Source organism: Oncorhynchus masou, chromosome 2, assembly GCF_036934945.1.
Source record: "Oncorhynchus masou masou isolate Uvic2021 chromosome 2, UVic_Omas_1.1, whole genome shotgun sequence".
Lineage (NCBI taxonomy): Eukaryota > Metazoa > Chordata > Actinopteri > Salmoniformes > Salmonidae > Oncorhynchus > Oncorhynchus masou.
Window position 1 is genome coordinate 51290390 of NC_088213.1, and position 24937 is coordinate 51315326.

The following is a 24937-nucleotide window of genomic DNA, read 5'->3' on the forward strand; positions in this document are numbered from 1 at the left end:
TGTCCACATACTTTTTGTCATGTAGTGTATCATTACAAACATTTTGACAAGATTTAACCCAGTCTGAAATGTCAGACTTAACACAGAATGGTCAGATATTCCACAGCGCCACCCCCAACTTCAATGGGGTGACGTCAGATTTGGAATGTCTCAAGGATCCCGTTTAGACTTTTGAGAGTCATCATGTACATTTGTTTATTAACCATGCTTCTGAATAGCCTATGGTAAGAAAAAGGCGAAGGTCCTGTTGAAATACCTTAGAACTGCATCCTTCCTGTCTTAAAAAAAGTAATGGCAGATTTGAATTGGTTGAATTGGCGAAAGTAATAGGGTGGTAACCTAACCTTGCTTCCACCTATCCAACCACTTCAAGATATGTGCTTACCTGAAGGAATTAGGAAGGAAGGATACATTGTTGTTATTCAATCAAGGTTTCTGTGTACCAGAGGAGATGTGGGGTAGATGTACACTAGCTTTAAAATTCACGGATTTTTGTGGTAAATCCAAACTGTTTAAGGTAGAAGAATTGCTCCATTGAAAATAACTACAGATGTCGTATAGTAATCTGATCATCTTGTTGTTGCAAGAACTGCAAACTTTTAGTGACTTCGGGGTTTGAAGCATGTCAATTCTACTTTAACATTTCAGACTTGATTTGCATGAACAATAGATGTATCAACCCCTACAAAAAGAAATGTCAATGATTATAATCCAGATAACAATTCACATTTCCTGTTGCTGCAGGATTATTTTCCTGATGTGTGAAACTGGTTTAAATTAAGATACAGCATCTGTAGACACAACTTAACTCCAATGTACTACACTCAAAAGCTCCAACCCAGTGGCACTACTCTACTGTCGCATGCTGCGACTGCTAGTTGTCTGAGTGCCAAATATACAAACACTTATGGAAAACGCTGGCAGAAGCAAGCAGCAACAGGGGTAAAATATTGAAACTCTCTAACAAACAATGACACGTGCTTGACATCTCCGTTGTCGACATGAGGTAGGGGGCTCTCCTGCAGCAGCTCTGTCAAAAGGGAATACTGTGAACAAAGCACACCACAGAAAGAATGTAAACAGTACCTTTTGAACTTTGGAACACATGTCAAATATCATAGATGTCCAGAGGGGTTTTCCCCAAAACACGGCAGTCATGCAACAAATGATGGTTAAATATTTAATAGGTCGTTGTCTTCACAGCAACAACAACAAGTTGTAGGGAATGGTTAAGCACATGTTTCGTTAGCTTAGGTGTCCTATACCCACCTGAAATATTTTTAGTAATAATCATACTTGGGCTTTGGTAACAGAATATTTGATAGATAGTGATCTTCACAGCATCTGCAACTAGTTGTGGGAATGGTTAAAAAAGTTGTCATGATAGTTTGTGTCTTATATTTACCTGAAATGTATTTAAATGTAATATTTCTCAAACTTGTTTAGTATCTCTGTGTTCTGACAGAGACTGTCTTGAAAAGCCACAATTTCCCTGAACAAATTGTAAAGCTGCATGGTGCTTTGTTGCCTGTTGCTTTTCAAATTAATTTAAATATTTGTATTAAATATTACACCACAGTAAGAATAATCCAAGAGGTTAGTTTGCCAAGCTTGCCTTGTGTGATCGATAACCTTTGCCTGAAGACTTGGCAAATACCTCAGTACATTCCCCACTTGAGTGACTCCATAATACTGTACATGGCTTGGAGCATGCCCTGGTACTATGATTTTACTTAAACAAATGCAATGATCCTCTCCGAATGGCATAAGCCCCCTATCATAAGTGCCCTGCCTCAATTGCCCTATACAACCTTGGGCAATGAAATTAACCTGCTACTTATTATTCACTTGGTATCAGAAACTGGAGCTTTTCTGAATTGATTGGAACCCAGGTGTTCATTTTAATGGGAAATATATACTGCCTGAACATCACCAGTGAATCATATATCATTGGATGTGTAGACAGGTGGGTTGTTTAGACCTCATTAATCGTAGTAACATTCCGGTCATTGAGAACATGGATGGGGGATGAGGGTGGAGGGGATGGCTTTACTATATCAGTAGTGGTCTCTAGTCAGAATGGGGGAAATGGGGTTTGGGAGGTAGAGGTAATGGGCCATGTGGGGAATTTGGCAAAGCTCTTAATGTAATACTTTTTTTGTCTGTCTTCAAGTTCTCACCATTCAATGGTATGAGTAGAAGCTCAGTATTTTAGTTTGATGCTGTGTTTGCTTATTGGAACAGTATTTAGCACATTTGCGAATGACACCTGACTGCTCTTCCTTATGCCTCCTTCTGTCTGTGTTTGTGAGTCTCATATCCCAAAGCAGATCCCCTCGCTATATAAAGCATTCCCGTTTATCCACTTGGGTTTATTTCTGGCTCGTTGCACCACAGTGAAACAAAGGCCACCAGTGCTATATACATCGTGAACTACTTTGGTGACCACTGCTCTAATGGTTGTTTGGTGAAACTGATGTGAATTAAATTGAGTCTGTTGTGGGAGATGATCCTCCAACCATCGCCACATAAATACTTTTTTGAATAATACAGTCAAATAGTGCCCTGGTTGACATGGACTGAAAGGACTTTTATAAACATGTATGATAATGTTTTGAATAATACAGTCAAATAGTGCCGAGGCCCTGGTTGACATGGACTGAAAAGACTTTTATAAACATGTATGATAATGTTTTGAATAATACAGTCAAATAGTGCCGAGGCCCTGGTTGACATGGACTGAAAGGACTTTTATAAACATGTATGATAATGTTTTGAATAATACAGTCAAATAGTGCCGAGGCCCTGGTTGACATGGACTGAAAGGACTTTTATAAACATGTATGATAATGTTTTGAATAATACAGTCAAATAGTGCCGAGGCCCTGGTTGACATGGACTGAAAGGACTTTTATAAACATGTATGATAATGTTTTCATGACTTCCGCCGAAGTTGGTTCCTCTCCTTGTTCGGGCGACCTTCGGAGGTAGGCGTCGCCGGTTTATACCTTTCATTTTCCTTTTGTTTTGTCTTGTTTTCCCACAAACCTGGTTTCAATTCCATCGTTACATGTTGTGTATTTAACAATCTGTTCCCCCCATATCTTTGTCCAGAATTGTTTATTGTAAGTTCTTGTGCACATTATTCTGGTGTGCGACGGGTTTTGTAACATTTTGTATTGATTGTTCTGTTTACGGTGATTTTTATTATTAAACTGCGCTGTTGTAACACAGTTTTTGCTCTCCTGCGCCTGACCTCTCTGCTGCCAGTACGCACCCCTTACAAATGTACATGCTGGCATTTGAGAGGCCCTTTGGAGAGGTATGAAAAGGGAGTGGAAAAGAGGAAAAATTTGTGTACACATAAGAGTGCGTTGGAGTCTCTGCAAGAGCATTTTATACTCCACTAAACATACTATACTATACTATACTATACATTTTGATCAAATGTAATCCCTGTGTCTTTAAAGTGAAGCTCAACAAATAAACATAGATTTTTGGGGGTTTGTATAATTTGATTTACACAAAATGACTACCACTTTGAAGATGCAAAACATGTTTTATTGTGATACAAACAAGAAATAAGACAAAAAAAAACAGATAAATTGAGCGTGCATATCTATTCACCCCCCAAAGTCAATACTTTGTAGAGCCACCTTTTGCAGGAATTACAGCTGCAAGTATCTTGGGTATGTCACTATAAACTTGGCACATCTAGCCACTGGGATTTTTGCCAATTCTTCAAGGCAAAACTGCTCCAGCTCCTTCAAGTAGGATTGGTTCCGCTGGTGTACAGTAATCTTTAAATCATACAACATATTCTCAATTTGATTGAGGTCTGGGCATTGTCTAGGCCATTCTAAGATATTTCAATGTTTGCCTTTAAACCACTCGAGTGTTGCTTTAGCAGTATGCTTAGCGAAATTGTCCTGCTGAAAGGTGAACCTCCGTCCCAGTCTCAAATCTCTGGAAGACTGAAACAGGTTTCCCTCAAGAATTTCCCTGTATTTAGAGTTTTGGTGGGTGGCTTTCTCTTGGCAGGTTTGTTGTGGTGCCATATTCATTCCATTTTTTAAATAATGGATTTAATGGTGCTCTGTGGGATGTTCAAAGTTTTGGATATTTTTTTATAACCCAACCCTGATCTGTACTTCTCCAGAACTTTGTCCCTGGCCTGTTTGGAGAGCTCCTTGGTCTTCATAATGCCGCTTGCTTGGTGGTGCCCCTTGCTTAGTGGTATTGCAGACTCTGGGGCCTTTCAGAACAGGTGTATATATACTGAGATCATGTGACACTTAGATTGCACACAGGTGGACTTTATTTAACTAGTTATGTGACTTCTGAAGGTAATTGGTTGCACCAGATCTTATTTAGGGGCTTCATAGCAAAGGGGGTGAATACATATGCAAATCAACACTTTGCCGTTTTTTATCATTTTAATTTTTTTGAAATAAGTAATTTGTTTCATTTCACTTCACCAATTTGGGACTATTTTGTGTATATCCATTACATAAAATCCAAATAAAAATACATTTAAAGTACAGGTTGCGCTGCACCAAAATAGGAAAAACGACAACGATGAATAGTTTTGCAAGGCACTTTACACTGTGCTCCCTGGCTTATGGAAGTCATGCTTTGTTTAATATCGATCCCCCCTTTAGTGCTCATTTGAAATTATTAAAAGATTTTGGTTTGCCCCTGTACAGTATATTGCATGAATCATCTCACTCATTACAACTATGAAGACAGAAGGGAGAGACGTAGAGAAAGAACATAAGAAAGACAGAAATAAACATAAGAACAACAGAGGGAGAGAAAGAAAAGCCCTCAGCAGATCTTAGGTACTTCTAATTAACTACTGTCACATCTCTTTTATAGCATCAGAACATAAATTGGTTCCAAATCAAATTGCTTCCCAGTTTTGAGGGTTTAAACAAAGTCAGGGAAACCGAGGGACCAAACTTATATTTGTGTGAGTGGCATATTTGAAACCCTTGTTGTAGTTGGGCTCTTTCACATTCAAAGTGCTGTAGACTTGACCAGTTTTATGGTACAGAATATATACTGAGTGTACAAAACATTTCCATGACATAGACTGACCAGGTGAATCCGGATGAAAGCTATGATCCCTTATTGATGTCACCTGTTAAAACCACTTCAATCAGTGTAGATGAAGGGGAGGAGAGAGGTTACAGAATGATTTTTAAGCCTTGAGACAATTGAAAAATGGATTATGTATGTGTGCCATTCAGAGGGTGAATGGGCAACACGAAAGATTTAAGTGCCTTTGAACAGGGTATGGTAGTAGGTGCCAGGCGCACCAGTTTGAGTGTGTCAAGAACTACAAAGCTGTTGTGTTTCTCATGCTCAACAGTTTTCCGTGTGTATCAAGAATGGTACAGCACCAAAAAGAAAATACAGCAAACTTCAATCAACTGTGGGAAGCATTGGAGTCAACATCCCTGTGAGCGCTGTCATTGGTGGGGGGCTTGAAACATGAATTGGGTATGTGAGCCATAAACAATCGATCCACGGCCCATTGTCAAAGCATGCAGACACACCACGGGATGATCATTACTGGATTATGTATAAATACATATAAAGTGCCCATGTTGATACCAATTCTTCCCACCTGGCACTTACTGGCACCTACTTCCATACCCCATTTAAAGATACTTAAATATTTTGTTTTGCCCATTTTCCCTCTGAATGGAACACATAGTATCAAGTTTTAGGGAAGACCCAGAAAAATGTATTACTGGAACAGGGGAAAGGCAAAATGACAGGTCAAGGGCAGTCAGAGTTCTGTAATCCAGATCCAAGTCCAAAAGGTACAGTACAGCAGGCAGTCTCAGGGTCAGGCAGAATGTTCAAACCCTGGAAAACTAGAAAACAGGAACTAGAAACAAACAGGAGCGAGGGGAAAACCGCTGGTAGGCATGACGAACAAAACAAACTGGCAACAGACAAACAGAAAACACCGGTATGAATACACATAGGATAATGAGGTGAGATGGGGGACACCTGGTGGGGGGTGGAGACAAGCGAAACAGATCAGGGTGTGATACATGCACAATCCATGTCTCAAGGCTAGAAAATCCTTCTTTAACCCATCTGCTACACTACATCTACACTCATTGAAGTGGATTTAACAAGGGATCATAGCTTTCACCTGGATTCACCTGGCCAGTCTATGTCATGGAAAGAGTAGGTGTTCTTAATGTTTTGTGTATTCGAGTGGAGAAGCAACTATGAGAAGCACATATCAACACGGTATACACATATCAATATAGAAGTAAGTAAGTTAACAAATACACACATCCATACTGCCAATAACTCACTGCTGGAATCATTATAGTGTCATTATGGATCTACTATAGCAAAATGAGACTTGAAACGCTACAAATGAAGTACATATCCCACGGTACTCATAGTGAATGCTGTTCTCAGGAGTCTGGAGTGATAGAACTGGGCTAGAAACATTAGAAGCCCCTGATCCCTTAATCTCTTGAACCTCTGGGGGCAGTATTTCATTTTTGGATGAAAAACGTTCCCGTTTTAAACAAGATATTTTGTCACGAAAAGATGCTCGACTATGCATATAATTGCTACTGTTCGAAAGAAAACACTCTGACGTGTCCAGAAATACAAAGATCTTCTCTGTGCGTGCCCTTTAACGTGAGCTTCAGGCAAAACCAAGATGAGATGGCATCCAGGAAATGACAAGGATTTTTGAGGCTCTGTTTGTCATGATCTCCTTATATGGCTGTGAACGCAAGAGGAATGAGTCTGCCCTTTCTGTCGTTTCCCCAAGGTGTCTGCAGCATTGTGACGTATTTGTAGGCAGATCATTGGAAGATTGACCATAAGAGACCACATTTACCACGTGTCCGCCCGGTGTCCTGCGCCGAAATTGGTGCGCAAAAGTCACCTGCCAGTATTTTTCCAAACAATACAGAGAGTAAAGCAAGCTTCCACGAACTGCATGTCAATGAAGAGATATGTGAAAAAACACCTTGAGGACTGATTCCAAACAACGTTTGCCATGTTTCGGTCGATATTATGTAGTTAATCCGGAAAAAGTTTTAAGTTGTAGGTGACTGCATTTTCGGTTCGTTTCAGTAGCCAGGCGCAATGTAGAAAACGGAACGATTTCTCCTACACACAGACGCTTTCAGGAAACACTGCACATTTGGCATGTGACTGAGAGTCTCCTCATTGAAAACATCAGAAGCTCTTCAAAGGTAAATGATTTTATTTATTTGGTTATCTGGCTTTTGTGAAAATGTTGCGTGCTACATGTTATTCAAAATGCATTGCTAGCTTTGCATACTCTTACACAAATTAGTCAATTTCTATGGTTCAAAAGCATATTTTGAAAATCTGAGATGACAGTGTTGTTAAGAAAAGGCTAAGCTTGAGAGCAAACGCATTATTTTAATTTTATTTGCAATTTTCAGAAATCGTTAACGTTGCGTTATGCTAATGAGCCTGAGGCTTTAGTCACGATCCCGGATCCGGGATGGGGAGTTTCAAGAGTTAACAGTGAGGTACCTGTTTTAACCTTCACCTCATTGTGATGTTTGGTGTTTTCCTGCACAAACATACAGTACAGTATCATACAAACATACAGTATCATACTATTGCACTCCACACTGCCCATTCCCACCTCGACAAAAGGAACACCTATGTGAGAATGCTGTTCATTCACTACAGCTCAGCGTTCAACACCATAGTGCCCTTGATGCTCATTACTAAGCTAAGTACCCTGGGACTAAACCCCTCCCTCTGCAACTGGATCTTGGACTTCCTGAATGGCCACCCCCATGTGGTAATGGTAGGTAACAACACGTCTGCCACGCTGATCCTCAACACTGGGGCCCCTCAGGGGTGTGTACTTAGTCCCCTCCTGTACTCCCTGTTTACCCACGACTGCGTGGCCAAACACGACTCCAACACCATCATTAAGTTTGCTGACGACACAACAGTGGTAGGCCTGATCACAACAATGAGACAGCCTATAGGGAGGAGGTCAGAGAACTGGCAGTGTGGTGCCAGGACAACAACCTCTCCCTCAATTTGAGCGAGGCGAAGGTGCTGATTGTGGACTACAGGAAAAGGTGGGCCGAACAGGCCCACAATAACATCGACAGGGCTGTAGTGGAGCGGGTCGAGAGTTTCAAGTTCCTTGGTGTTCACATCACCAATGAACTCTCATAGACAAACCACACCAAAATAGTTGTGAAGAGGGCATGACAAAAACATTCTCCCCTCGGGAAATGAAAAGATTTGTCATGGGTCCCCAAATCCTCAAAAAGTTCTACAGCTGCACCATCGAGAGCATCCTGACCGGTTGCATCACCGGCTGGTATGACAACTGCTTGGCATCTGACCATAAGGAGCTACAGAGGGTTTTCTCTGCTGCCGCACGGCAGGCGGTACCGGAGCATCAAGTCTAGGACCAACGGGCCCCTTACCAGCTTCTAACCCCAAGCCATAAGACTGCTGAACAATTAATTCAATGGCCACCGGGCTATTTGCATTGACCCCCTCCATTTCTTTTGTACACTTCTGCTACTCGCTGTTTATTTTCTATGCATAGTCACTTCACCCCTACCTAGATGTACAAATGACCTCGTCTAACCTGTACCCCCGCACACTGGTTCGGTAACGGTACCTGCTGTATATAGCCTCGTAACTGTTATGTTATTGGGTTATTTTTATTATTTTTAACTTTAGTTTAATTGGTAAATATTTTCTAAACTCTTCTTGAACTGTACTTTGTTAACAGGTTATTAAGGGCTTGTAAGTAAGCATTTCACAGTAAGAACTACACTTGTTGTAGTTCTTACTCTGTTGTATTCTGTGCATGTGACAAATACAGTTTGATTTGTTATCAGTAGATACTTATAGTGGTCCAGATAAAATGTATAACTTTAAAGAGAAAGTATAAAAAATATATGTATTTCAACATTGTTGTAGAGACAAAGGAATCTTGAGATTTGAGATTAAATTGATGAACAGAAAAACTAATAATTCTACCCACTGTGATCTCCGTTCACAGTGTGTCTGGTGTAAAAACAACAGGCAACAATTTGATCACTTAAACGCTTGAGTCGAGAAAAATGAATGGCACATTGTCAAAGCATGCAGGCACACCACGGGATGATCATTACTGAATTATGTAGAAATACACATAAAAAGTGCCAGAGGTTGCGGACTGGGGTGGTCTAGCGGTCTAAGCCACTGCCTCTGGCCCATTGCTACAATATTTCAACACATCTCCTCTATCTCTATTCAATCCAATAAACATGAAACATGGGACTGCCCCACTCGTTTAAAAATATAAATGTTGGCCCACAGGGCCCCTGGGGAATTGGCATTTGATTCCTTGATCAACCTCTCTCACCTGTCCCCCTCTCATTATGTGTATCTGAATAAACAACGAATACGAACATTGAACTTTATTCCGTTCTCCTTCAAAGGAATTACTTGTTTGTTGTGTTGCATTATTGTGACCATGTCTTCTACTCTTTCCTCCAGGGGAGCCACTGGCAGGTAGATCCGGACTGGGCGTCCCCCGAGGTTACTGGAACTTCTCCTGGATGGCCCAGGATGAGCTGAACTCCCCCAAGGTCATGGCACCGACATCAGGTGAGAGTCTTGTTATCAGAGCCTCTCAACTAAACAGACCGGCCCCAACGTCCTTTGGCCAGGAGAGATGGCACTCTCTTTATGTGATGTGACACGTTGCGTCAGCTCTCCATCAACACCCATAAGCGTCTCTGTCTCGTCGCTTTTGCTTTTCACCATCCCCGCCATGCTTTAAAGTTAGCAGCTTCTGGGATGGTCTTTGTTGAGGTCACTGAATTTCCACTGAAACAGGCAAGTGTTACTGAAACAAGTCTTACCTTGTTTCAAGTGTGTCTGATACAGTGAAATACTCTGAAACAAGTTTTACTGAAGTGTAACTGAATTTCAAGTGTTACTAAAACCCAAGTTCAAACTATACAGTACATGGGAAGAAACAGATGATGAAAGAAGCAAATCAAGAAAGAGTTATCAAAAGATGACCTTGAGCAAGAGTGGATTTTGTCCAATTACTATTCATTGAATATTTATTAGTCTTGTGTTGTCAAAGAAAATTAGCAATTCTTTTGAAAACTGGTCTTTCATGAAACTTGGCTGATGTCAAGACTACACAGTAATGCCAAAGTAATGAAACTTCATTAAATGTCCATTCTTTCCAAATCTTATTTAAAATGATCCAGGCATTAAGAAGTAATCTTGCGAGTGCTTGTTTATTTCTGTATGCTAAATCATTAAGTCCATTGGAGCTGCAAGGCAACACAAGGAACGATATTACATATTTAATAAACATAGAATCCAAACATACAGTAAGTCAACTAATTGCTTTCTCTCAGGACTTTAGGCCTCTGCGGCACCAATAATTGCCTACATCAAAGATATACATTTATTTTAAATGACTAAGACTATTTTATATTGTTTCTGACCAGTGAAATGCAACTGCAATTGGAGGAATGTGTGTGAGGCAGACAAATCCTTGCGACCTACATATTATATGTGGAAACCTGATCACAAAATCGACGAAGAAAAAATCAATCCGCCAGTCTCTGTATTGTCTAATGCAAGATATAATAGATAACGATGGGCTTACAGTTCCTACAGCTTCCACATGATGTCGCCAGTGTTGTGATTTCTATGCAGCTAAATCCTTGGTCGTATGAGTAATAGGCACAGCCTTTCGTCGGGTACACACTTTGAAGAAATGGGGAAAGTGGACTACGTTTTCCAAACTTGTTGCTATTGAATACAGATTGCTCCGTGATCAATTTGATCGTTTATTAACGTTTACTAATACCTAAAGTTGGATTACAGAAGTAGTTTGAAGTGTTTTGTCAAAGTTTATAGGCAACATTTTTAATTTAAAAAAATAACGTTGCATTTATAAAAGGTGTTTTTCCTGGATCACACAGTCTTTATAAATGGCCATTTTGGGTATACAAAGACCGATTTAATCGGAAAAAAAGACCCAATTGTGATGTTTATGGGACATATAGGAGTGCCAACAAAGAAGCTTGTCAAAGGTAATGAATGTTTTATATTTTATTTCTGCGTTTTGTGTAGCGCCGGCTACGCTAATTATTTTGTTTACGTCCCCTTCAGGTATTTCGTGGTGTTGCATGCTATCAGATAATAGCTTCTCATGCTTTCGCCGAAAAGCATTTTAAAAATCTGACTTGTTGGCTAGATTCACAACGAGTGTAGCTTGATTTGAGTACCCTGCATGTGTGTTTTAATGAACGTTTGAGTTTCAACGAGTGCTATTAGCATTTGGCATAGCGCATTTGCATTTATTGTTGGCAAGGTGGGACGCTAGCGCGTCGGGTTGCCCAGAGAGGTTAAAGCCTTATTCTAAAATGGATTAAATAAAAAGAAGTTACTCAGCAGTCTACACATAATACCCCATAATGACAGAAGTACATAGACCCTTTGCTATGAGATTCGAAGTTGAGATCAGGTGCATCCTGTTTCCATTGATCATCCTTGAGATATTTCTACAACTTGATTGGAGTCCACTTGTGGTAAATTAAATTGATTGGACATGATTTAGAAAGACACAAACCCAGTTGACAGTGCATGTCAGAGCAAAAACCAAGTCATGAGGTTGCTGGACATGTCCGTAGAGCTCCGAAACAGCATTGTGTCGGCACAGATCTGGGGAAGGGTACCAAAACATTCCTGCAGAATTGAAGGTCCCCAAGAACACAGTGGCCTCCATCATTCTTAAATGGAACCACCAAGAGCTGGCCTCCCATCAGGTTCTTGTCAGGGAGGTGACCAAATACCCTATGGTCACTATGGACAGAGCTCTAGAGTTCCTCTGTGGAGATGGGAGAACCTTCCAGAAGGACAACCATTTCTGCAACATGACACCATATCAGGCCTTTATGGTAGAGTGGCAAGACGGAAGCCAGTCCTCAGTAAAAGGCACATGACAGCCCGCTTGGAGTTTGCCAAAAGACCCATAAAGACTCTCAGACCATGAGAAACAAGATTAACTGGTCTGATGAAACCAAGATTGAACTCCTTGGCCTGAATGCCAAGCATCATGTCTGGAGGAAAGCTGGCGTCATCCCTATGGTGAAGCATGGTGGTGGCAGCATCATGCTGTGGGGATGTTTTTCAGTGGCAGGGACTAGGAGACTAGTTAGGCTCAAGGCAAAGATGAATGGGCAAAGTACAGAGAGATCCTTGATGAAAACCTGCTCCAGAGCACTCAGGTCCTCAGACTGGGCGAAGGTTCACCTTCCAACAGGACAACGACCCTAAGCACACAGCCAAGACAACGCATGAGTGGCTTCGGGACAAGTCTCTGAATGTCCTTGAGTGGCCAAGCCAGAGCCTGGATTTGAACTCGATCAAACATCTCTGGAGGGACCTGAAAATAGCTGTGCAGCAAAGCTCCCCATCCATCCTGACAGAGCTTGAGAGGATCTACAGGGGAGAAACTCCCCAAATGCATGTGCACCAAGCTTTTATTATCATACCCAAGAAGACTCAAGGCTGTAATTGCTGCCAAAGGTGCTTCACCAAAGAACTGGGTAAAGGGTCTGAATACTTATGTAATACATTTATTTTATTTTTTATAAATTAGCAAAACCTGTTTTTGCTTTGTCATTATGGGGTATTGTGTGTAGATTAGGGCTGTTGCGGTGACCGTATTACTGCCACACCGGCTGTCACGAGTCATGAAGGCCGTCAAATTCCACGTGACTGTTTAGTCATGTAATTAGACTTCTCCAAGCTCTGATGCTGCTGATAGTCATTAGTAGCCTATCAAATCTGCTGACTGCCTGATAAACAAATGTACAGTCAATTACACAATAACAAAATCTATATACAGTGTGTGCAAATGTATAAGATTAACTTCTCTCGGGTAGGGGTCAGCATTTGGAATTTTGGATGAAAAGCATGCCCAAATTAAACTGCCTTCGACTCAGGCCCAGAAGATAGGATATGCATACAATTAGTAGATTTGGATAGAAAACACTCTAAAGTTTCCAGAACTGTTAGAATAATGTCTGTGAGTATAACAGAACTGATTTGGCAGGTGAAAACCTGAGAAAAATCCATTCAGGAATTAGGATTTTTGTTGTTGTTGTCGTTTTCTATTCAATCTGAGACAGCACCCAGACGTAAATATATTTCTCCAGACAAATGCGCCACAGGGAAATTGCATTCTGCCAAGACAGTGACTATTTCCCCTCCCATTCGATCAAAGTTCACACCAGAGGCTCCATTCCACGTTCTACTGAATGAGGACATCTAGTGGAAGGCGTAGGAAGTGCTAACATATCCATATCTTATTTGGAAAGGAAGGGGCGATGATGTAAAATTTGACCCACATTCAGAAACTACAGAGTGTTTTCTATCCAATAGTAATATTAATATGCATATATTAGCAATCTAGGAAAGAGTAGGATGGACGCAATTCAGGACGCAATTCATCCAAAGTGAAAATACTGCCCCCTATCCCCAACAAGTTATTAAGTACATTGCTTCTCTTTACAACAGAATTATAGCCTACCTGGCTGGCATGAAAATGAACCATGGGAAAAGTGTTCTCCATTCACTATTTAAGTGCATAGATGACATGTATTCTCCCCCCTCTTTCGATACAGGTGCATGATCATGGTCCATTCTAAATAAATAAAAAATGCACATATATATTATTTAGTATATTTAAAGATATGATTAAATAAAGAATAGTCTGATGACAATATTAGCCTATCCCTTGTCAATTATATATATTTCACTTGTGAATGATGCTCAGCTGGTGCAGTAAGGCAAGAAACAGCGCATTCCGTTTTTTTGAAATCATAGTCGCGCAACTCATGTAACCTAGCCCATGGCCTATAAGGTTTGTATCACAACTAAAGTGGCCAAATGACTTCTTCAAATTAAGCACATGAATCCTCTTTACAACTGGTGTAAAGCCTCACTGACATTCATAGGTGGCGCTTGAGTTTCAAGTTTGGGGAAAATAATTTTGACCATTAAACGGCACCTTTCTAATGCATAACATGCATAATCATATTTGCGGTCACTTTTGAAAATGGTGTTTTCCCATTAATTGATTGCATTTTGGAACATCTGCCATTCATAGCCTACTGCCATGTGCACATTGCTGCACACACTGCATAATGTGCCAAGTCTAGGTCCAAAAGGCTTAAGTGTCACGTGTGCTCCCTCTCCGGCCTCTAGGTCGCCAGCCTGCTCGTTAGGGCACACACCTGTCACTAGCGGTACGTGCATAATGATACTCACCTAGACTAAATCACCTCCTTGATTACCTGCCCTTTATGTCACTCCCTTTGGTTTCTTCCTCAGTCGTCATTGTTTCATGTTGGTTTTTCTTGTTTTGTTCATTTATTAATTCAATGTATTTACTCCCTGAACTTGCTTCCTGACTCTCAGAGTACATCGTCACAATAAGATTCCTGAACAGCTAACCAGACTATTTGCATTGCCCCTCCCCCCCAATTTTACACTGCTGCTATTCTCTGTTTATTGTCTATGCATAGTCACTTTACCTCTACCAACATGTACATATTTCCTCAATTATCTCGACTAACCTGTGCCCCCACACAGAGGTGGGACCAAGTCATTGTTTTACAAGTCACAGGTAACTCTCACGTCTTAGCACTCAAGTCCCAAGTCAAGACAGGCAATTCCGAGTCAAGTCTCAAGTCAAGACCGACAAGTATCAAGTCAAGTCTGAAGTCCTAAACAATGTTTAATTTTTAAATTTGACCTTTATTTTACTAGGCAAGTCAGTTAAGAACAAATTCTTATTTTCAATGACGGCCTAGGAACAGTGGGTTAACAGCAGTGTAAAATTGGGGGGGCGGGGCAATGCAAATAGTCTGGCTAGCCTGTTCAGGGGCAGAACGACAGATTTGTACCTTGTCAGCTCGGGGATTTGAACTTGCAACCTTTCGGTTACCAGTCCAACGCTCTAGCCACTAGGCTACCCTGCCGCCCCATGCTCTTCAAATGTAATATCATTTAATATTTTTTAACCAGAGTAATAGTTAGTATATTGCATTTACACAAATCATGAATGCTTTTAAAAAATATATGTATTACTGTCCAAATAAACTATATTTTTCCATGGGTAGCCATTAGAAAGACACCCCCCTCCCCCAATAGCAATCAACTATCGAGGATTGCTATGGGGCGCAATCGGGCGATGTAGGCGTATACACAACCGCCCAACCTTAACACGCCCAGTGTGTGTGGTTACAGTAGGCGAACATATGTCAATGGCTTTAGGAACAGAGGTAACATCAGGCAGGATTTAGGCTACCAATTGACTAGTCAGTTGAGGCTCAATCTTGGGTGTAATGATCACGTTTCCGCACTGACTGACTGTGTGAAGGCTCATTGATTTAACGTTACGTTAGCCAACATGCTACACTGGCAAAGTTATGAATGATATAGCTGTCGGCTATATTAGCCACGACTTACCGTTCTTTGTGCTGCTTCAAATGTCGAACAAAGTTGGAAGTTGTTGCGTCTCCGTCTGTCATTTTCTTCCCGCATGTTTTGCAAGATGTAATCCATTTTTTGTTGATACAGCGTAGTCTTTATATCCAAAAATTAAAATTTTGGTGATCAACTTTCCAAGGGCTCCATCTGAATTCACTCAGAAACTTTCCACTGCACTGCCACGCGCAACTTTTTCTCAGCTGGCACAATTTGATTGGCTGCTCTCCGATTAACACTGTAATCCGTTAAATTAAGAGTTGATGCATTGCACTTTTTTAAAAATAGCGTACATTTTTATATTTGGGCTTGGGGAGGGTATCAAGTCAGCTCAAGTCCAAGTAAAGTCACGAGTCATTGATGTTAAAGTCAAAGTCGAGTTGCAAGTCATCATATTTGTGACTTGAGTCTGACTCAAGTCCAAGTCATGTGACTCGAGTCCACACCTCTGCCCCTGCACATTGACTACGTACTGGTACATGCTGCTAATAGCCCCGTTTATGTTATTTTATTTTTGCACTTTAATTATTTGTTATTTTTCTATTATTATTTTTTTCATTTGATTTATTTATTGTTTACTTCAGTTTATTACATTCTTAGCACTTAATTTTTCTTAAAACTGCATTGTTGGTTAAGCACTTCACTGTAAGGTATTCGGTGCATGTGACAAATACATTTTGATTTGAAATAACATTTAGTTTATCAACATTTTAAGCTAAACATTCTTATCTGTTGCATCAGCCTCATTGCGTTTAAAGGTTGTTTTGATGCTAGTGGTTGTATAGTTAGGGATGTATCACATCCCAGATGATTTTGGAAATATTTATTAACGCACAGATGGACAAGTTGACCAATAGAATAGGTCAACTTTTGTCTTATGGTGGATAGTTGATGGATAATGACTAGTGCTTTTGCTGTTCGTTACAGTTGCTTGCAAAAATATTCACAATTTAAATCCATTTAAATTACAGGTTGTAATGTAACAAAATAAGAAAAATGCCAAGGAGGATGAATACTTTTGCAAGGCACTGTAGGCCTACTCATCTCGTTGGCTGATTAAAAGTAAATGTAGACAGTTTTTCCAACTGCTTCAATATGCGCCTCGGAATTCTATAAGTTGCATCCCCAGATGTGTCTGTCTTCACAAGTAGCCTGTGAAAAGGACCCGATCAAGTGATGGGCATTGGCTAATAAGAACTGAGATATCTTAGAGAGCCATGTGAGTGAGAGGTTCTTTGGAGCACATAGAAGGGAGAAGGAAATTATAATTACTCTATTCAGCCCAAGGGCACAACGACCACTGGCCGCAAAAGGCATTGATTTTTTGGGGGTGCATTATGGCCACGAAGTGAAATTCGAGGCATTATCAAGTGCTTGTCAAATTGTGAATGAGAGACTAATGAAGTGTGTACAGCCTGAGCAAAAAAACAAAACAGAGCTCAAATGCCTTTCAAACAACTTTTTTCAAATCATCATTAGAATCGCATCATGCAGCCGTACAATGTATTAAAAAAATCTAAACATATAGCCCAAAGTTATGTTAATAACTCTAAATTTAGCATATAGAACACATGCATGTGCGCACTCCCTCAAATCATTTGGAGAAAATATTTATATTTTATTCAGCTTTGTTCAATTGTATTCTTCATATTGTAAAATAATGCCATGGAATTCTAAGCAAATCTTGTCTGCAAAATGAACTAGTGTACCCCACAGCCATTTGGCATAGCTTCATCAGAGTATTCTATTATTTTCTTCCGAAATAGACTACATTTTCTTCATATCATGCTTCTTTAGAACGGTCAAAATAAATAATGGCTTCAATGTGAGCGTGTAGGTTTATCCCATGTGTAACTATGTGTTGTTTGTGACGCACTGCTTTTCTCTATCTTGGCCAGGTAGCAGTTGTAAATAAGAACTTGTTCTCAACTGGCCTACCTGGTTAGATAAAGGTGAAATAAAAAAATTGTAAAATTAATACAAATATTACATGTATTTATTAGACTGTTTTAAATGTAGATGTTCCATGGGTCTGCATCAGTGGCTTTTAGGTGCGGAAGCCAGTAGATGCTAAATGTGTTTATGTTAATTAATTCGCTAAGTGGCCCTGGCGAGGCCCAGTACACAAGTCCAAGTGAGTATCACATGTGCATCTTAAGCAGGTCGAAGGTCATACAGTTATAATTACAGAGGAGAAAAGTCTAACAAGCCTTCTCTGAGCAGGCCCTTATATCCTAATCACATATATGTTCTGTAAACACATAACAAAATGCATAACACAAGGCAGTGAATCACACAGTTTGACAGAATACAATAACATAACGTGTCCTCTGTCCTTGTACCTCCAGTCTGTCGTCAATCACTATCAAAAGATATGAGAACAATCCATCTGTGTTGTTCAGAATGGGCTTCTGGGCTTCAGCCCCAAATGTTTTCGGTCCAGCCCCGAAACTTTCAATGGTCGAAGAATTGTGAAATTGCAGGCTGTAAAAACCCCCAGCTCCAGTGTACTTTAGGACCATGCGGACACCTCGGAACAGGTGGGCTGGCCTTTGACTCTGCACCCAATAATTTTTAAAGTCATTGTGGCATGTTGAATTTGTTTTGGTCCTATGAATTTGGCTCTAAGGTGTGAACGATTTGGACTATAAGCTATTATGGCCCCATTAATGATTGGCAGGCCAGCTTTCAAAAACGAGTCATTGATGTACTGAGAAAAATATCAACCCTGTGGCACTCATCTTTTCCCATTGTCTGCAATGCATTAAAAAAAACGTAAACCCTGCGAAATACATCTTTTCCCATTGACTGCAATGCATTGAAAAAAACATAAACCCTGCGAAACGCATCTTTTCCCATTGTCTGCAAAGTACTGAGAAGAACATCAGCTACTGTGACATTTGATCTTTTTGCAAAAATATACCCGGATGACTTTTTCCTATATCATGTTGTCAACCCGTACTAATGTGTCTCAAACAGAACACAGGGAATCATGTGTATTACAGAAAGAGGAGACATAAATATACTAATCATTGTGTTAATTACTCCTAACTGAATAGAAATGCATTCATCTTAAATATTCCCATTACATCAGGATTCAGAATACTTTACACACAAGAAAAAAAAGGAGCATATCTCAAGTTTTTGTAATGCTAAAATGCTAAAAATAAGTCGCTCCTGGCAGTCCTCAAGAGGTCAGAGGTGGTTTTGTAAGCAATAATTCAGAGCCGTGCTGGCACCAAACTGTCACTGTGGACTGTTTATAAAGCTCTTCACTCCCTGTGATTCCTGGCAACTTAGGCTTGACCGCCTGTGACGGGTAGCTTTGAGGCAACGTAATTGTTGTCACTTTGTACGACGGGTTTCCATGTTAATTTAGAGGGAAATGGCCCGTTTGTCCCGACATAAGCACTGCCTGTGCTTGTGTTGCGTCTCGTCCAGTGACACCCCCCACTTGCCCCGCAAAAAGGGGGAAAACAAAAATGACAAAGGAAAGAGCTTCTAATAAGCACAGTGCCTTAGAGAATTATAAAACAGGCTAGTTAGCTGGAAATGAGAAGAAAATATATTTAGAACATAAAATGCACAGATGACCACAACAGCTCAGAACGAGAATGAATCCTCAAATAAGGCCCTTGTGAAGGTAAATCAAATTTAGTGGTGACCATTATGTATTAGTTAACTCATACTGGCATTTTTGTTTGATGGCAATGTGTACGTTTTGGCAAATGTTCAGTTGCCAAAAACAGGAGGAGATTGTGAAATTCATGACCCTTAAAATACAAGAAGCATCTCAGAGTGTAAGTGCTACTATCAGGTCCCCCCATCCATATTATCTTATTATGACCTAACAGGCTAAACTGACCCTATATCAACAGTCTTGCTCTGAGACTCTTTGTGGATATGGGCCAAGAGCTTTAACTGGGCCCAAAACTCTTAACATGTTTGGCAAACCTATTGGATGGTTGAAAGCATTGGGTACTGTTGAGCCCAATGAAATAGTTAAACTTATATTGCCTTCCACACTAGCTTCTACACTGTTTGTTATTCCGAACCAATACTGTACCGACAGGACGAGCTGACAGCCCCACTTGGGTGTAATGTCAGTTCGTTGAGGAACAGGCAGGGGTAGAGAAGTGCACAGTGCGGATAGGGACAGGGTGGAGAGTGGAGCCGAGTGGAGGGAGGGAGGGAAGGGAGGGGGTGGTGTGCACTACTGTGTTGCTGCAGGCCTGGTGATAGATCTGAGATGTCTCCACGCATCTGCTCAGCGCTGGCATTTATTACCCGCCGCAAGAGCCCAGGCATACTGTATGGCCGCTCGCCACCAGCAGCATTGGCAAATCCCCTTCTTTCTTTCCCTCTCTCCCTCCATCTTTTCCCACTCTAGCGCACTCTCTCCAACTACTGTGAGCTCCAAAAGTATTGAGACAGTCACACATTTTTGTGGTTTTTGCTCTTTATTCCAGCACTTTGGATTTGATACAATGACTATGATTTTAAAGTGCAATCCGCCAGCTTTAATTTGAGGGTATTTCAATCATATCGGGTGAACAGTTTAGAAATGACAGGACATTTTGTACTTAGGCCCCCCATTTTAGGGGACCAAAAGTATTGGGACAAATTCATGTGTTCACTTATTAAAGTAGTAAAAAAGTTAATTATTGGGTCCCATATTCATAGCATACAATGATTACAGCAAGGCTGTGACTCTATACATTTGTTGGATGCATTTGCTGTTTGTTTTGGTTGTGTTGGGGGTATGAGTTAGTGGAGCTTTACAGAGCCCCCTCCTGTACTCACTGTTCACCCATGATTGAGTGGACATGCACGCCTCCAACTCAATCATCAAGTTTACAGACGACACAACAGTAGTGGGCTTGATTACCAACAACGACAAGATAGCTTACAGCGAGGAGGTAAGGGCACCCGGAGTGTGGTGTCAGGAAAACAACCTCTCACTCAACGTCAACAAAACAAAGGAGATGATCGTGGACTTCAGGAAACAGCAGAGGGAGCACCCCCCTATCCACATCGATGGGACCGCAGTGGAGAAAGTTTTAAGTACCTTGGCGTACACATCATGGACAAACTGAAATGGTCTACCCACACAGACAGTGTGGTGAAGAAGGCGCAATAGCGCCTCTTCAACCTTAGGAGGATGAAGAAATGTGGCTTGTCACCTAAAACCCTCACAAACTTTTACAGATGCACAATTGAGAGCATACTGTAGGGCTGTATCACCGCCTGGTACGGCAACTGCACCGCCCACAACTGGAAGGCTCTCCAGAGCAGACCGACGAACGCATTGCCAGCGGCAAACTACCTGCCCTCCAGGACACCTACAGCACCTGATGTCACAGGAGGGCCAAAAAGATCATCAAGGACAACAACCACCCGAGCCACTGCCTGTTCACCCCGCTACCATCTAGAAGACGAGGTCAGTACAGGTGCATCAAAGTTGGTAACCCGGGAGACTGAATAACAGCTTCTATCTCAAGGCCATTAGACTGTTAAATAGCCATCACTAACACAGAGAGGCTAACACAGATACAGATAGGCCACTTTAATAAATGGATCACTAGTCACTTTAATAATGCCACTTTAATAACGTTTACATATCTTGCATTACTCATCTCATATGGATATACTGTATTTTATACCATCTATTGCAGCTTGCCTTTGCCGCTCGCTCATTGCTCATCAATATATTTACAATTATATATTCTTATTCCATTCCCTTACTTAGATTTGTGTGTATTAGGTAGTTGTTGTGGAATTGTTAGATTACCTGTTAGATATTACTGCACTCGGAACTAGAAGCACAAGCATTTCGCTACACTCGCAATAACATCTGCGAACCATGTGACCAATAAAAATGTATTTGATTTGATTGTGTAGATTTCCACATGACCCCCCTCCTGAGAGGATGCTTCTGTTGTTTTGATGGGTGGGTGTCAGCGTGAAGGGTAAGAAGCAGGTTGAACGGGGGTGGGGGGTGGGGTGGGGTATTCAAAGGCTGACTTTTTCCTTCAATCCCAGCATTGCCCCTGTGTCAACACCTGTCAAGTACGGTTGAATCACCAATACCTGACGAGACCTGACATTGTGAGAGTGAAACCCCATCATCTGATCATCATCCAACCTCTTCGCTGATAGTTGACACTTCATCCTCTCTTCCGTCTACTTCATTTACTATTTCTCTCTCCTCTCTGACCTGCACAAATCACTTCCCCTCATCTACCACGACCCTGAGTTGAGGCCACGCATCCAGGCAGTTGCCTTGATAATAAAATGAGAGCAAGACTGATTTCCTTCAAAAACCCATCTTAATCCAGCAAAACAAGCACGGGGAGAAAATATTCTCATAAATGTTTGTTCCTCCCAGTGTGTCTGTCGGAGCTTTTACGTTTTATTTCATTTATCCTGTCCACACTGTCTCTCGTTTCCTCTGTCTGTCAAAGATTACTCACTACGCATCTATTCATCTACTCTAATTGTATATATTTCACAGTGTGGCTCCATCTTGGAAGACAGTAACTGAATTTACCCCCCAAAAAACAGGACATAAAACAGTGGAATGGATACATATAGTGCCTTCAGAAAGTAGTCGCAACCCTTTTACTTTTTCCACAGTTTGTTGTGTTACAGCCAGTGGTGTGTATTCATGGATGCCAAGGGAAGACAGGCTTCCCCAAGTATGTGACCAATAAACAAATAACAATTATAAAATAATTTCTCTTTCGTTTCTCTGATTTCATGATTGTGACCGACCACCTAAATTCAGTCTTACGTAGCAAGATTTGATTTTTTTTTTTACATTGGATAAAAGTAGAGACTCAAAGCAAAAAATGGTATATCATACACTGCAGTTGAGGAACATGGGAAAGTAATTATTTGAAAGTTCATAAACGTGTAATCCAACTTTTGAGTAAATGGCCATTGAATGTTTTGGGACACCTGCTGGAAAGCTCTTCTTTGTCTACACCTATTATTCAGCATCGTTCAAACCCCTTTAAGCCTTAGCCCCACCCATCTCTTTAAGGATTCACATTTGAGGCCATGTGCTAAACAGAGTGAGTAAGGTAGTGTAGTAAACAACCGAGGGTTCTTTCAGACAGTGGCAAGTCAAATTCAAGGACTTTAAAGTTAATTAATTTCAAGAACCATCAATTTGTAACAGTTCATATTATGCAATTGTTTCTAGTCACCACCAGATGGCAGTATACCACAACCTCATGAAGAAAAAAAAATGATTTACTATATTCATCACACCTTACACGTTATACTCAATAATATGCTGTTTCACTACTTATTTACTACATACATGAGTAGTAAGTCAGTACTAACGATTTGAGAAGTGATGAGCAGTTTTGGAACATGCCTACTGGTGGACACACATTTCCTATTCACATTACGACACAATTTCAACTTAATGTCTATTTTTATTGTCCCTTTGGGAATCTACTACTTAATAGCAATGGAAAAGCATCTTGCTTCTGACTGGCAGCTTTAGTGTCACCGATTGGGAGAATGGCGGGTGAGCTGTGCAAGGAAAATGACACGTGAATGGCCACCAGAAAGGTAGGAGTATGGCTGCCGCTTGCTAAAGCGGAATATCGCAAGCGCCCTATGAATCAGGCAATTTACAAAAAAGCTCTGGAGGTTGTTGCAGAGAAAAAGTCACAATGTAGAACTGGTACCAGCATAGGATGTGGCGTTGTGTCTTTCCCCCTTCATGTGGCTCTTCAGGGCTGATTCACCCATGATCACAATGTCAACATTTGATGCATTTTTGGCACCTTACACGTGTGGGTTGGTTGGGTCCAGTGATGTAGTGGTAAAAATGTCCCAGAAATGTTCCATAGGCACAAAAGACAGGATTAAATATACATTTTATTTTAGACATGCTAGCAAAACAATGAAACTTAATCCCAACTCATACTACTAGCAATACTAACTGACTTTCATAGCTAGCCACCATGAATCTGCAGGTAGCTAATGCTAACACATTTGGTGTTCGCCAAAAGGCATGTGGGAGACTCTCCAAACATATGGAAGAAAGTACTCTGATCAGAAGAGACTAAAATTGAGCTTTTTGACCATCAAGTTAAGTGCTATATCTGGCGCAAACCCAACACCTCTCTTCACACCAAGAACACCATCCCATATTTTTCATCGGCAGGGACTGGGAGAATGGGTAAAAATCACAGTGGCTAGATGTGCCAAGCTTATAGAGACATACTCCATACCTTTTCCAGCAAAAGGTGTCTCTACAAAGTATTGACTTTGGAGGGGTGAATGCATGGTCAAGTTTTTGTCATCTTTTTTCTTGTTTGGACCACAATAAAAAATATTTTGCATCTTCAAACTGGTATGGCAACTGCTCCGCCCACAACCGTAAGGCTCTCCAGAGGGTAGTGAGGTCTGCACAACGTATCACTGGGGGCAAACTACCTGCCCTCCAGGACACCTACACCACCCGATGTTGCAGGAAGGCCACACCCACCCGAGCCACTGCCTGTTCACCCCGCTATCATCCAGAAGGCGAGGTCAGTACAGGTGCATCAAAGCTGGGACCGAGAGAATGAAAAACAGCTTCTATCTCAAGGCCATCAGACTGTTAAACAGCAACCACTAACATTGAGTGGCTGCTGCCAACACACTGACTCAACTCCAGCCACTTCAATAATGGGAATTGATGTGAAAGGATGTAAAATATATCACTAGCCACTTTAAACAATGCTACCTAATATAATGTTTACATACCCTACAATATTTGTCAGGACCCGGTTACGAACCTGGGTCTCCGGAGTGAGAAACAGTCACTTAACCAACTGAGCCACGAATAGTCAGCAGAACCCAGAAGATGAGGCAGACACAGCAGTACTTAAGACGGTGTATTTAATAAAGTAAAAAGGAGAAGTCCTTCAATACAAAAATAGTAAATCCAAAAGATGGTAGGAATAGCACAAAAAGCCTTAAGAGATCCTCAAAAACAAAAACAGAACTCCACAAGAGCATCCACCGGAATCGACAAGAATACACAGAACACTAGGGCTGGGTGCTAACATACAAACACAGAGCACAGAACTGAGGGAAACTAAGGGTTTAAATACAATCAGGGGAAACGAGGCACAGGTGCAAATAATAATGGGGAACAAGGGAAAAAACATAAGGTCAAAAAGCACAATGGGGGCATCTAGTGACCAAAACCCGGAACAACCCTGGCCAAATCCTGACAGAATCCCCCCTAGGAACGGCTCCTGACGTTCCTACCAGCTCTCTCAGGGTGGAGGGCCCTGAACTGACGAATGAGGTCAGGGTCCAGGATGTCTTTGGCAGGAACCCAGGAGCGCTCCTC

At 41.1% G+C, this 24937-nt stretch overlaps 1 protein-coding gene across 1 annotated transcript in view; it reads left to right on the forward strand.

Annotated features, from left to right (window-relative positions):
* The window catches only part of LOC135506266 (ALK tyrosine kinase receptor-like), a 769161-nt gene that overhangs the window by 257570 nt on the left and 486654 nt on the right, over positions 1–24937 (forward strand). The window contains 1 exon segment of the mRNA XM_064925805.1: positions 9544–9635. Within this exon segment, the coding sequence (XP_064781877.1) occupies positions 9544–9635 (92 nt within the window).